The sequence below is a fragment of the Aricia agestis genome, chromosome 10 (genome assembly GCF_905147365.1).
Source record: "Aricia agestis chromosome 10, ilAriAges1.1, whole genome shotgun sequence".
Taxonomy (NCBI): domain Eukaryota; kingdom Metazoa; phylum Arthropoda; class Insecta; order Lepidoptera; family Lycaenidae; genus Aricia; species Aricia agestis.
In genome coordinates this window covers 4,857,101-4,871,837 of record NC_056415.1, presented here as the reverse complement: position 1 = coordinate 4,871,837, position 14,737 = coordinate 4,857,101, and the positions used below count along the sequence as shown (strand labels likewise).

General features: G+C 34.7%; 2 protein-coding genes across 2 annotated transcripts; one reads left to right on the top strand and one right to left on the bottom strand.

Moving 5' to 3' along the window:
* Positions 1-2,142: 2,142 nt before the first annotated feature.
* On the top strand, positions 2,143-7,666 carry LOC121731431. Its single transcript, XM_042120847.1, has 9 exons — positions 2,143-2,271; positions 2,356-2,470; positions 2,813-3,047; positions 3,641-3,857; positions 4,508-4,701; positions 5,050-5,210; positions 5,355-5,459; positions 5,556-6,029; positions 6,805-7,666. The coding sequence occupies exons 1-9, from the start codon at positions 2,217-2,219 to the stop codon at positions 7,094-7,096; spliced, it is 1,848 nt and encodes a 615-aa protein (XP_041976781.1). The 5' UTR covers positions 2,143-2,216; the 3' UTR covers positions 7,097-7,666.
* A 1,242-nt stretch (positions 7,667-8,908) lies between these two features.
* LOC121731442 (protein FAM32A) lies at positions 8,909-9,743 on the bottom strand. Its single transcript, XM_042120866.1, has 2 exons — positions 9,397-9,743; positions 8,909-9,232 (listed from the first exon to the last, which is right to left on the bottom strand). The coding sequence occupies exons 1-2, from the start codon at positions 9,601-9,603 to the stop codon at positions 9,110-9,112; spliced, it is 330 nt and encodes a 109-aa protein (XP_041976800.1). The 5' UTR covers positions 9,604-9,743; the 3' UTR covers positions 8,909-9,109.
* Positions 9,744-14,737: the final 4,994 nt, after the last annotated feature.

Below are 14,737 nucleotides of genomic sequence, written 5' to 3'. Positions count from 1 at the left end.
GGATTCCTTAGGCAGTGTCAGGTTGACATCACAAGAGGACTGCCAAAACCACTTATCGCAGTTTTTTCATCAGAAGCCCCAAAATTTTTATAGCAATGCGATAGTGTCCCTACCAACAAGATGGCAAAAATTTTATTTTGCAATACATTTCATTGTATTTTGTTTTTGACGAAAACTCTTGCATGTTTTTGTCGAAGTATTAAAACTTCTTTTTTAATACTTACCGTACATCATGAAATATATTACAAAATATAATTTAACCAAACAATTATCTTCATTTTCTTAAACTAAATTGTCACTACTGTTTCTAAGTTTAAACATACATAATTTAATTTAAATGTTACATAATTTCCTATATTATATTATTACTCGCAAGCATCATAGATTGTATTTATTATACTCAAATATGTTAAAAGTAATAACCCTCTTTTGCAAGTTGATTAAAAACCAAGGATTAAGGGGGATGAAAAAACAACACAGAAAATCAAAGGTTACGGAATTTTTTTTCGCATTTTATATAAACATTCGAAAGGTTTTTTTTTATAAAGTTTATTTACAATTGACTAAAATATATAGGTGTCATTTTGTTTGACAACTTTTTCCATCTTGCTCGTAGGGACACGATCCCATTGCTGTAAAAATTTTGGGACTTCTGATGAAAAAACTGCGACAAGAGGTTTTGGCAGTCCTTTTGTGATGTCAACCTGACACTGCCTAAAGAATCCTGCAGCGATTGAAACAGGTGGAAATCTGAAGGTGCAAGGTCAGGACTATACGGCGGATGCATTAACACCTCCCAGCCAAACTCCCGTAACCACACGCCTTTATTTATGTGGCCTTCTTTTTTAATCCTTTTTAGGGTACAAACACTGACATCTGAAAATATGTTCATAAATAAAGTTAGCATTCAATAACAAGGTTGCATTCAGGTATTTTTTTGCAACGTAAGGGTCTTACCGGTATAAGAAGAAATCTCATCAGGGAACTGATTTTGACATTCTTCTTGGAACATAATATCTCATATTTTATTTATGCTTGATATTTTAACTTGCATAACTGAATCCTTTGCGTCATTCATGTTACCTGCAAAACAATAAATTCAATTACATGATAAATAATATTGATTTTAATTAATTGTAATTGAAAGTATCAAAATCTTTTACCTGTACTTACCAATGCACTGGGATATTTCATGTAAACAATCTTGTTTTTGTTTAAAAATTGCATCCTTTTCAGTTCTTTTTTGTTCGTATTTATTAATCACAGCTAAAAGCAGTTTTCGCAAATCTCTTTTCAAAGTTTTCGTCACGTTTAAATTAGAAAATCACGTAAACCACAGAAATATTTTTCACTTTGACACATAAACAACAGATGCTATAGGTGACACTGACGTTAATGACAGTGTTACCATAATCAGTTTTGGAATAAAAAGCCAGTCTCATCTTTCGCTAGCCAGACTCTATATATATAATATATATAGTGAATTATTTAGACTAATTTGGGGTGCAGTCTTTTCGAAGACGACTTAAACGGTACAAATTATTATTCGAAAACAAACTTCGTATTTTAGTCGCAACTCGCTACTCTACTCGCTGATTCGGAATATATATTTTTTTCATAATAGCAACATCTCGTATTTTTATAATGCTAAAGACGAAGAAGGGATTTTGGGAGAATGTGAAAGAGTGATGTTGTGTTTTTATATTATTTTCCTAAAATTGTGTTATCTGGGTTTTTAATGTGTAATATTGGTAGGATATTAACCATTAAATATTCGTTATCGTGCACAAGTGTGGGAAAGTGGTGTAATAACCAGTAACGTGTTCTTTTGTGTTCCCTCTAAAACTTTATCAAAAGTTTCAGTAAAGCATCCTACCACTTTACTGAATCGACCGACTTGAGTTCTTGACTGTATTGACTTTATACTTAGACTTTGACTAGACTTTAGACCTGACTGACCTGACGATAATATATAAAAAATTGTATTAAAGAATATTGTTTTCCCGCCATAATATTATACTCGACACTGGCTATGGTTATAGCCGAAGTGCCATTATATGACAAAAAAAGACGAAGAAGGAAAAAAAATAACATTGTCAGATCTGTTGTCAATTGTCATTAATGTCATTTGTCAAACGGGCTTCAATTTGTTCAAGATTTTAAATTTTATTTTCTGTTGCTTAAAAATTAATAAATGTAAGCCCATTTCTACGAAAATGTATTTCATTGATCGTGGATACACATCTTTAGCTTTAATTATTTTATATGGAAGTAAGTTAAAGTTATATTTTATTCATAAATACATTGCTAAAGTTGCGACGCTTACACGGTAACGCCCAAATGTTTTTGTTTCAGTTTCCTCTATATCTACCGAATGCACAATTCCTGTAGTTTTAAGAAATACATGGTTTTCTTTTGAAAATGGGCAGCAGACGATTACAGACATCAACGCGAATCAGATGACAAATAGGTATACTTATGTATTTGTTTATTATATATGTATGCGGTATTGCATGAATTTTTATAAGTCTTATAATAAATGAATAAATGCATTATGGTTTTGTTTATGCAAATATAATACAAAAACTCATAAAATTGTGGTAGATCTATTAGATAGATAGACATTCTATAATAATTGAGGTTATTAGTTGTAGTCATAACTTGGAACCAATAAAACCAAGTTTGTAACAAAAGGGTTACTTCCTTCATTTTAAAAATATCTAAGGCTAAAGTTTAGAATCATACCCAATATTGGTGGTGAGATGGGTTGAGGAGGGATGGGTTTACCATATCTAATTTCTACTATTTCTAGGGGAACATGTGTCAACATAAAGGCAGATTACCATGTAAATTACACAATGGTGTTCAGTTACACAAAATGCTACTACTGTGTGAAACTCATTGTACGCACAGTTAATGTGTTGGAGAAGATTGAAACACCCTGTGTAGATTTGGAAGCCAATGAGGAGCCAACTGTAGAGAGAGTATGCAGAGGTTTAAATTCACACCAGAATCTCATTACATTGTTTTCAGAGAATTCAGTGCCTGTAAGTATTAAGATCATTGTATCTGTGACCCCCTTAATAACATTGTCGTGAAGATTGATGATGATGATGAGTTTGTGAATGACTTGACAAAAATAAATCATTGCCCTCAATTATGAATCAATTCATAATTTCCAATTTTTAATTCATAAGTTTCTGGTTTTATTTTTCCTATAATAATAATATCTATAATATCTATGGACGCTTCACACCACATCAGTCTGGCCCCATGCTAAGTACCTGAAGGACTTGTGTTATGGGCACCAGACAACGGAAATATATTTAATACTTTTATACCATACATATAATATATATTTAAGATTTTTATTATATTATACATATATGTATTTAATACACCATCCATGACCCAGGAACTTTGAAAACTATTTGTTCACCCCGCGGGATTCGAACCCGCAACCCCCGGCTTGAGCTACCAAAAGCCCACCAACTGAGCCACAGAGGTTGTCATCTATTTAACCACAGATGATTTTTGTTATATTAAATTATTAACTTTTATAATGTTTTGTAAAGTATTGTATTACTATATAATAATAACTAAATTAAAAAAAAATATATAACTTTTTCCGTCGTTCCAGGTTAATTGCAGATCATCACTTGAAGGAGTATGGCAATTTGCATACCAGAATCGTTTTAGATTCACTGGAGAATGCAGTCACCCTGATGCCCAAATAAGATCATGTCAAACTGCAGGCACTCAGTTTCTTATAACCAATCAGAAATTCAACATCACATACAAGAAATGTCCGGGAATGACGGGGACATTTGAAGGTGTTGTAGAGTACAGCTGTCTAGGTAAGTTTAAAGCTGCGCATGCACTGGATCGGAATCGGAGCGTACGGATTTGTTGCTTTGTATTGATTTGTGTGGTGCTGAGTGCACTGGATCGGCATTTCTGCGCCTGAGACCGGAATTTATGCCGATGACGTCATCCGCAGTGAACGTGTCATTCAGATTCCGATGGTTTCAAGCTCTGACGTGTTTGCGACGACGCGACGGCTATACATAAATACTTATTCACGATGAATGACGATGATAAAATACAGCTAATTACAACAATATCCTTGTCACTATTCTCCATAATGAAAATGCACGTTAACAGACTATGAAGGACTAAAAATAACTAAATTGCCGATGCTGAATGCGAATGCAGTGGACGCACCCCATCGCCATTTCGTAAATGACGACGCTCCGTACACTCCGTACGCTCCGATTCCGATCCAGTGGACGCGCAGCTTAAATTGGAATCTATTTTAGATAGCTATGCCATCAAAATTTTTATTCAAGAAACAAAAAATTTGACTATCAAAAGGTTCAACCATTTCCGTATGTCTGTTTTCACTTCTGTTATAGACTACAAGTTCATACAATAATGAATCCTAAAATGTCTTGACAATATTTTAGGATTCATTTATTTTATTTATGCTTCGATTAAATTTTTTTAGGTCATTGGTTTGTTGACAAGAATCACTTCTTTGCTGTTGCCAATACCAAGGAATCTCGTAAAGATGAAAGGTACAGATGTTTTCTGAAGAACAGAGATGATGATTTGTACATTGGAGCATCTATTACACCACAGTGTAACACCTTGAAGACTGTTGAAAAATCTCCTGAGAGATACAGAGTCACTCCTGTAAAGGTAATAAAAATATAAATTATTCCATACTTATTATAAATGCGAAAGTGTTTCTATCTATCTGTGACCTTTTCCAAACTGCTGAACTGATTAAGCGGAACTTTGAAGTCCGATTAATCAGTTCAGTCCCGTGAAAGGGCATGGGATACTTTTTATCTCGGAAAAAATGTATAGTTTTCGCGTTTTAAACGCATTTTGGCGCATTGAGTTGCGGGCGTCATCTAGTATGATAATATTTTTCTCTTAGATTGTCCAGCAACTCAAAACACATGACCATGTTACCATTTATTATTGTAATAACAAAAAATAAATTCACATGCTTATTCCTTTTTATGCAAACTATTTTTTTAGGCTGAAGTTGTAGAGCCAGGGTGTAGATTGCCTCAGAACTTCTCTGGTGATTGGATAAATACTGCCAATATAGATGCAGATGTTTTCATAAATGAGACACATATCATTGAAACTTATTACCCAGATGAAGGACGTTATAGGCGGACAATTTATGTGTGCAGGTAAACTATTGATTTATTTAAAATTTTATTCTTTTTATTGGACATGTATAAAGATAAATTTGTAGCATACAAATGAGGAAAATAAAATTTTAAAATGGTGTCTGTTAATTATCAACAGTTTTCATACCTTCTTATGCTTTGCAGAGAACAGCGTGATTCCCGAGTAATGATGGCTCGACTTACAGTAGATGGATGTCAAAAGGATTATGTCTGTTTTGACTTTGTTCCTCAACATCACAATGTTATAAGGTGAAATTCTAAATGACTAGCTTTTATGTAAATATATATTATGTAAATATTATGAAACATAATAATATAGACTTTTATTTCATACTTTAATTTCAGATACCGCAAAGGACTGGCCATGATACAGAGCAACTTCCACACAGTGTGCTCCTGGGTCCAATTTCCGAACAAACAAAATTGGCGATATGACATTTTTCTGAAGAAAGATCCATCTCCAATCCGCTGTCCAGTTGCTGGCAAGTTTAATTTCACACAAAAAGGCGATGTAAAATTTGAAACCAGAATCATAGGTGGTGTGACACTCAGCCCTCGACCGAACTTGTATTGTAAGCTGAATCTAAGTGATTTTTCGGTGTGCGACACAGACCAGAAAACTATACAGATAAAAGAGAATTATTGTTTGTCTGTGGACCATTTGGGTCGTCCTGTAGACATTTACAGTGACCCAGATTACAAGATGAAATGCATTGGATATTGGAAAGAGAATCTGAAATCCTATCTTATTACTTATGATGAGTTAGATCCATTCTCAAAATACAGATGTTGGGTGTACCAGAGAGCTGATCTTAACAGGTATGTTTCTGTCAACTTTAATTATTATATTTATATTGACAAAAAAAATAATGTATTGTTGATATAAGCCTATCGCCTAACATTCCTGCATCGCGCTATCTAAGTTATCCCCACAAATTCGTCGCGCCGAAATTAATATTTAGTGTGGATAATTTTGACACAACAAAAAGGCCAGTAAATAATATCAACAGTAGGGGGATATTAGATTATTATATATATTGGATCCGAGATCATTGAGTCAATGATATTGGATAATGTAATATAGACATAATATGATTCATTTCTTCCTTGATCATAGATTTTTGACATTTGCTGAGAGATTGGATCCAATACGGTCATAGAAATAGGTGTTGCCAGTTATTTAATATAAAAAAGAGTTTTTAATTTCTTGTTCGTTAATATGTTTCAAATAATGTAATGTAATTATTTTTCTAATTATGTACTTGGATAATCTTGCTGAAATAACAAAAAACAAGCCATATTAAAAATGACGATGTCTTTTGACAAATCGAATTCTCTGAGATCTAGTAACCCTGACATCAATGCCTGTCAGCGTTAGCGCTCTTCATTGGCTATTGAAACCACATATGACGTAAAATAGGATCAATGAAATATGATAATGTAATACGCAGATATGATCAAATGATCATATATATTGGATCCTATATATGATCATAGAAATGATCATATATAAATGATAATGTAATACCCCCCTAAAATTATAATTCTAAAATGTTGCATAAAGTTTTAAAAATAATTAATTTCTTTGTTCCAGAGTCCTAATGTCGCAAGCTTTAGGTCCATACTGTGATTTGAAACAGGATGTGACCTCCTGGAATTATACTGAAGGCGCAGCCGTCGCTGTCGAGATGGAGGAATACGAGAGAGAAAGAGACCAATGTCCAATGCATTTTGACGACGGCAGTGACCCATGGTCTACTAAAGAGAACCACATCAAAATTTTCTCATTCTCCTACTCGTTTTGGAGAAATAACCATGCAGACGCATTAAAGGTGTCGAGCGTGTTAATAGCCATTGTATTAGCTGTATTAATTCCATTCCAGTAGGATTAAGAGCACTTAGACTGAATATCAGCAATGCTACTAATATGCAAAATAACTATTCACTCCTAATATCATGTAGTAATTTCACACCAATGTAAATACATTTGAGAAAATTCGTATTCATTTAATACCATCAAGAACAGGCAGCTTAACTACAGTATTTGTAGTATTTTTATATTATAAACATTTTATTACGTACAATTTTACCTTAATTGACAAACTTGATGATTAAAACACACTGTATTTCATCTTTTAACTTAACCATTGATCAAGTATAGAAAACAATATTAGTGTAAAGTAGGTGGCAACAAAGAGTTACAAGAAAATACAAATATGTGTATGATGTAGATTGTAAGTTTTGTAGGTCTTTAGATTGTAAATACCGTTTGTTAATACAGTTTTTTACATTATTACTGCGGTTACAAATATATAATACCATAAAGTAACTATAACTTACATATCGAAATAAAGGTAGGAGCTTCTAAAAAATTACCAGTAACACCGACGTTCCTCAAAATACTGGACATTGTTCTGTCCGGTATGACCGTTTATTTTTTACCGGACAGGCCTCGAAAATACCAGACTGTACGCTTAAATACCGGACATCTGGCAACCCTACCCGTCATGAGTGTTGTCAATCGCGCGCAAATCCGGTCCGCGTGCGGGTGACGACATGCTCCTGGCAACGCGCTGCCTGCATGAAAAAAACATCTATGAAGTGACTGAGTGCGTGCTGGCAACTTTAATGCGGACTAAATCCATCATCTTTGGTATGGTAAACCACCGAGTACCAATAGTTGGGCAGTATGCTCTATTTTGTTTCAGATGAAGAATCTAGCATACAGTAGTCAATGTGCTTTACCTTTGTCTCCGTCCAAATAGCATTAGGGTCATAAAACTTAACAATTTTTTTTACATTATTTTTTATATATCTAATAGGAATCTCATTTCAAGTGATAAGATTTTGATATTTCTTTGTTACTTTACTGTGTAACTTTTTTAAGAAATGTAATAATATTGGTTACTTACATCTATTGAGAAGTGCCTAGAAACTAAGTTTATAAAACAAAATCCGTCCTTATATATATTTACATTATTTTACACCAATAAATGATAATACCAATTTTGTAGTACTATTTTATTAGATACATCCCAAATATCTTAAACCTAGATCTTAAATTAGTTATACTAAAATATAACTACAAATAAATTACACAAAAGTTAAAAGATAGATAAAGATATTTTGTTGTCTCATGTTCACAATGAAATATGGAATTGGAGGTGATAGTTGAAGATGAATAAGAATGATGACATAAATTAGTTCTCTATAAAAATATTTGTAGGCAACTAGTGGGCCTGTGTTATTTACGGCCGTTCCCAATATTTGATCTATCTCTGGTTTTGCCCTACTAGATAGGAATAGATCACATTAGACATTAGAGACATATATTTTATGTCAATTCAATGTAAGCCGCGATCGGTTGTATGTCAAAACAGAGATAGACTGAATATTCGGAACGGCCGTAAGTCGAGTTACAGTAAACCCAGATTGACAGATAGTAACTTACATTGACTTGACATAGCCCGACCTTATTATATCGGTCCTGTTTAGGGTTGCCAGGTCACTAAACCGAAAAGCTGGACAAAGCAGACAGCTTGGCTGGACATTTGTCTAAAAATGACTTGCTATCGAATATGTTCGTAATTTTCTGTTTTATTAAAACAATTTAACATACAATTTTACATTTTATTATGTGTAAAACCTTCTAAAATTAGTAGATTTTCATATAAAATTATTGATTCAAAGCTCTACAAAAGCCGGACTCCTCTTAATGTTGGCCGGACACGCAATCATAAAGCCTATGTCTGGCTTTATCCTGATACTTGGCAACCCTAGTCCTGTAAATAAATTTTTCTGATGGTACATATACATTACTTTATATCTAAATCAACCTTCTATCCTAGAAGTGAAATAAGTATCTTAAAAACATTTTGTAGTTCTGATGATATTCTGGCTTATTTTGTCCATGACACTTTAGGTATATCAAAGTGTTCTGTAAGGCTGTCTAGATGTTGGTTAAACTTCTCTACCCTTTGTTTGTGAGTCATCTCTGCTTTTTGTTGTATTCGTTGCTTTTGCTGAAACAAAAAAAAAAAGGTATTAAATATCTGCATGCTATGTATGTTTGAATATCTGTTATATGTATATTATTGATCAGTAGAAAGTAATTACGTGGTTAAGAATCAGTAAATATACCAAGAATTATGCTAATTAAAGAATGAAGTGGAAAAGTTACAAGTACCATTTTCTCTTGCATTTTTTGAAATGCTATTTCTGCTTTAGTGCGTTTGTCTGCATTTGCTTGTTTTAATTGTTGTTTCAGATCATTTTCAATAGCTTTCTCTGTATCTTTATTTGCCTTCTTTTTCTTTTTCTTCTTGATTCCAGAATTATCCTTGAGTTTCAGCTGTGCTTTGTTTACACACGCATATTCATCCTCTTCGCCCATTTTGAATAAAACAAAAAGGGTTTACAATATCAGCACTGATCTTTTTGTTGTTATTAGTGAGATATCAGAGAAAATAATTCAATTATTACAAAAATACGTGCAATATTTGCTAAAACAGCAAACAGCAAAATAAACTAGAACTCACGAAGAAACGTCAATTTTGACAATTTATAAATGTCATCGTGACAACCGTACATTTTTTAATTATTCGAGACGGCATAAAATTATTGCCAGTGTCATAACTTGACACTGGCAATAATTTTATGCCTAATTATTTTATTTTAGCAAATCTTTAAAAAATAATTGTTGTTTTTTTTTTAACCGACTTGGTTCTGCTACGAAACTGTATTATTTTATATTATATAATATTAAGTAGTTTATGGTACTAGACGTGCAATACTTACCTAGCTTATGTTCTTAATTTAAACTTCGGCTGTTTCCGTATCCTGTCGGCCTACCCTGCCCCGGGGCAGTTCAGATACCGAAAACGAAATTAGTTTTGGCAGGGTGATTTTATACTAGATGATGCCCGCAACTCCATTGCGCCAAAATTCGTTTATCGCGTGGGAACCGTACATTTTTTCGAGATAAAAAAACTTGAGAGAGGAGAGGAACGAAGTAAAAAAAACAAGTATATAAGTACTCAAAAAAAAGAAACAAAAAAAAATCGCCGCTATAATACTACACTGTTCAATGCGAGAGAGAGACAGAGAGAGAAACACGCGCTACCGCACGGCTTACAACTATAGCATTTTTGCTATAGTTGTAAAGCACTTATTCCACCTTACTAAAATACGTCTAATATTAATATGATTCAGTAACTAAATTTAGTCAAGTGGAATAGCATTTAGAAAGTTACTAAATGCTATTCCACTTGACTAAATTTAATAGTAATCAGTTCAGCGGTTTGGGCGTGAAGAGGTAGCAGACAGACACACTTTCGCATTTATAATATTAAGTATGGATATTGCGATCAAAATTGCGACAACAGTTTGTAGAACAAGTATTTGATGTCACTTAGATTTTGAGCAATTTCCTTTGAATTTATTAAATTATTAATCACAATCAGTACCTAATGCTGAGGCGGGGGATGATTTATATTTAAATAATAGGTACGGGCACCAGTAGTCAGCCTTTTAGTGGAAAGTGCAAGTTTAAATGTGGATAGAAAATTATTTAAAATAGTAATCAACAACCTTTTGTACTCGTTCACTTAATCATTTACTAAACATTGTTATGAAATTAACATATAAGATAATTTTTCTTAATAAGTATTGAAAATAAAGTATTTTTCAAAATAAGGCACATTTCCCCAGTACTCAGCCGTCACAATCCAGTTCTCGGCTAAATAGCTACCAGTAGTCAGCCTCTCCTTAGATGGGCCTCGAAAGAGACATATGGACCTGAAACATTCCTGAAACAAATAAACAGTGCCAAAAAACTAAGAAATTACTAGGTAGGTAGGTGCTTCATAAATAAATGAATAAATTAAGCAGCGTAAGTTACTGATGGCTGAACACTGGGTATACTGGTGAGGTATACCGTATACCTCACCAGTACTCAGCCGTGGTTCCACTAGTTAGGCGGCCGACTACTGGTTTTTATATGGAATTATGTATGACCAGTACTCAGCCGGGGGTGGACGAACACTAGATAATGTACAAGAAATGCATACCCGGTAGTCAGCCTCCTCATTATTTAAATAACTATAAAGAAACTGTTACATAACTTATTTGATTTAGACGTAAAAAATGTAATAACAATATATTTTAATAAAACATGACACAAAAGTTAATAAGAAATCACAATAACTCACCTTTTTGTCGGGCATTTCCCACTAAGAAAATTTTGGCGCGCACGCCGTATCTTGGCTCGACTAGTGACAACGTCGAATTGGAATCAGATTACCATTTCTTGCAGCCACTTAGCGTCATTGTGACGTTCTGAACAGACCAATAAGAAGGCCAAGCTTTTTTTAAAAGTAACTTGATTGGTTAATTTGCAATAGAACGCTATTTCTATAGGTTTTTAGCTGTAAAGGCTGACTACTGCTGTGGGGCTGACTACTGGCGCCCTTACCTATATAAAATATATTTAAATTCAAAGCTAATTTCCTACTCTTCGCATGCACTAATTTTAATTTTTATGGAGATAATAATATATTCGCGAATTGCCTAATCCCAACCTAATCCGGTTAATTCGCGAATAGGCTGTGTCTTATTTTTTCTTGTTGGAAAATTACAAAGACCTGTACCTATACATCAATGGCAAATTAAATGACAAAAATATAGAAACATCACTGAAAGAATGTCCCCGTTAGTTAAACACTCTCCAAGATATCACAATTTAAAAATCATATAAAATAGACATTCCTAAAAGGCTAAAAACCCTCTATCAATACGGCGTCGGTAATATCCATAATAATATTATAAATGCGAAAGTGTGTCTGTCTTTCTGTTTGCAGGCGCGGTCGAAGCCTGAAATTTGGGGGGGGGGGGGGGTCACTCAGTAGTCACTACACTATTTTTTTATCTGCGCCCTCGGACGGTTCTGGCTTTTATTTTATTTTCAATTTTACCTTACATTTTGGGGGGGGGGGGGTCATGTCCATTGTGACCTCCCCCTTCGGGTCGCGCCTGTCTGTTTGTCTGTCTGTCTGTTACCTCTACACGCCCAAACCGCTGAACCGATTTTGCTGAAATTTGGTACGGTGATGCTTTTTATCCCGGGAAAGGACAGACAGACATAGGTTACTTTTTATCTCAGAAAAATTTCGTGATAAATGAATTTTGGCGCAACGGGCATCGACTAGTTTAAAATCAAGCAGAAACTAGAAAGATCCTACTGAGATCTATCAATATTTTAAATAAAATATAAAACTATGTTTATTGAGCTTGTCAACAATACGTAATAATAATTAATACAGTATCACAATCATCGAAGTATAAACTTTCTTTTGTATACACCCTCTATTATGAGTTAAGAAAGTATAAGGCGAGGGTGGCAGGTTGCAGTGTCATAAATAAATATATGAGTCGCGACAAAAGAGCGGGGAATGAATGGTATTCTTGGCGTTATCGCGGCGCGCACGCGTTTCGCCCGCCGCGCGCACGGCACCGAGATTAGTTCGATTTGCCGCCACGTGGCGCCGCGTGCGCCTCTACCCGCCAAATAAGATTAACGGATTTGCACACTACAGATTGCACACGAATGGGCAGGAAGTGTAAAGTGAAACGGTAATGAGATTTCTGTGGACGCGCTATCGTGACGCACAATCGAAAGTTTATATTGAAATTGAGCTGCATCCAACTATGATTTTTTTATTTTGTTTTAATTATTGTACTGTCCAAAATGTAGTCTGGGCATTCAAAAGTATTTTTTTTATTACCTGGGAGCCTCCTAAAACTGGAAAGATATAGGTGGTTAGATATAAAATGATAATTGATAACTGACTTACTTGAGTAGCGCATCACTAGATAACATTGAAATATACTGGCGTAGCAGCTGAAACGTAGCACCGTAGAGCGCGTAGCTGAAACGTAGACGGTCTACGTAACGTTGCAGGTCTACGGTAGACTGCTACAATACAAAAAATCTGTGATTATTGTGTCAACTGTCATTACAGTAATGTGTAATTACATACTTTATAAATTTACTAGCTATCCCGGCCAATGTTGTTTTGCCATATAAAGTATTTCGCTCATATTATTTTATTGAAGTGACTAAATAAGTATGTCACCATGGCAACGTCCATCGCTATCCCGTCGCACAAACAAAGGTCGCCGTCGGTCTCGAGTTGTAATATATTTACTATTATTTATTCAACAAATGTACTTATCGATATAAAAAGTAGCCAGTAGCCGATTCTCAGACCCACTGAATATGGGTATAAGATTTGGTAAAAATCAGTAAAGCCGTTTCGGAGGAGTAACTAACATAATAACACGATAATTTTATAATTATATAAGATTAATATATTATTGTATAAGAAGACATCGAGCCTCAGATGAAAATATAAAACATTAACTTTCTACCGCACTCGAGCAATCACACGCTACGACAACCTTTCATCCCAATTCTTCACTGTATTTTAAAGATATTATGCCTTTGACAGAAACTGCAGAAGATCAAACGTAGAAAAACTCACAATGCCTCAATTCTATAATAAAAGGTCGATTTTGACCCACGTCACCCCGATAAGGCACCCTCGAAATCTCTTATCAGTATGAATGGGATTGGACCTTCCACCTCTTTGACAAGTTGTGATGCTTGCTGGTGTATTATGAATTTATGATATTAAAACTCAGGAAAATATTGATCATTCAGAGTTTATAATATAACGAGACGATGCCCGGAACTCCGTTGCGCCAAAATACGTTTATTGCGTGGGGACCGTACATTTTTTCAAGGATAAAAAGTATCCTGCGTCATTTCCCAGAACTCAAAGTATATTCATACAAAATTTCAACAAAATCGGTTCAGCTATTAGGCCATGAAGAGGTAACAGACAGAGAGGCAGACATACATACTTTCGCATTTATAATAATACTAGCGGTCCCGGCAAACGTTGTTTTGCCATCTAAATTATTTCGCTCAGTGATTTTTTACTATAAAAACATCTTTGATTTCGCCCATATTATTTTATTGACGTGACTAAATAAGTATGTCACCATATTTTATACGTGGGAGAGCCATGCTTCGGCACGAATGGGCCGGCTCGACCGGAGAAATACCACGTTCTCACAGAAAACCCGCGTGAAATAGCGCTTGCGCTGTGTTTCGCCGAGTGAGTGAGTTTACCAATCCCCTACCCTATTCCCTTTGCTTCCCTACCCTCCCCTATTACCCTATTCCCTCATAAGACCGGCAACGCACTTGCAGCTCTTCTGATGCTGCGAGTGTCCATGGGCGACGGAAGTTGCTTTCCCGTTGACCCGTTTGCTCGTTTACCCCCTTATTTCATTTAAAAAAAAAACATGGCAACGTCCATCGCTATCCCGTCGCACAAACAATGGTCGCCGTCGGTCTCGAGTTGTAATAATTTACTATTATTTATTCAACAAATGCACTTATCAATATAAAAAGTAGCCAGTAGCCGATTCTCAGACCTACTGAATATGCATATAAAAATTGG

What these genes read in the sequence shown, in the direction of transcription:
- LOC121731431 (XM_042120847.1), top strand. Translation starts at nt 2,217, where the DNA reads ATGTATTTCATTGATCGTGGATACACATCTTTAGCTTTAATTATTTTA. An exon ending in TTTAATTATTTTATATGGAA is followed by an intron (nt 2,272 to 2,355) that starts GTAAGTTAAAGT and finishes TTTTTGTTTCAG; the next exon opens with TTTCCTCTATATCTACCGAA. An exon ending in CAACATCACAATGTTATAAG is followed by an intron (nt 5,460 to 5,555) that starts GTGAAATTCTAA and finishes CTTTAATTTCAG; the next exon opens with ATACCGCAAAGGACTGGCCA.
- LOC121731442 (XM_042120866.1), bottom strand. Translation starts at nt 9,603, where the DNA reads ATGGGCGAAGAGGATGAATATGCGTGTGTAAACAAAGCACAGCTGAAA. An exon ending in AAAAAATGCAAGAGAAAATG is followed by an intron (nt 9,233 to 9,396) that starts GTACTTGTAACT and finishes TTTTTGTTTCAG; the next exon opens with CAAAAGCAACGAATACAACA.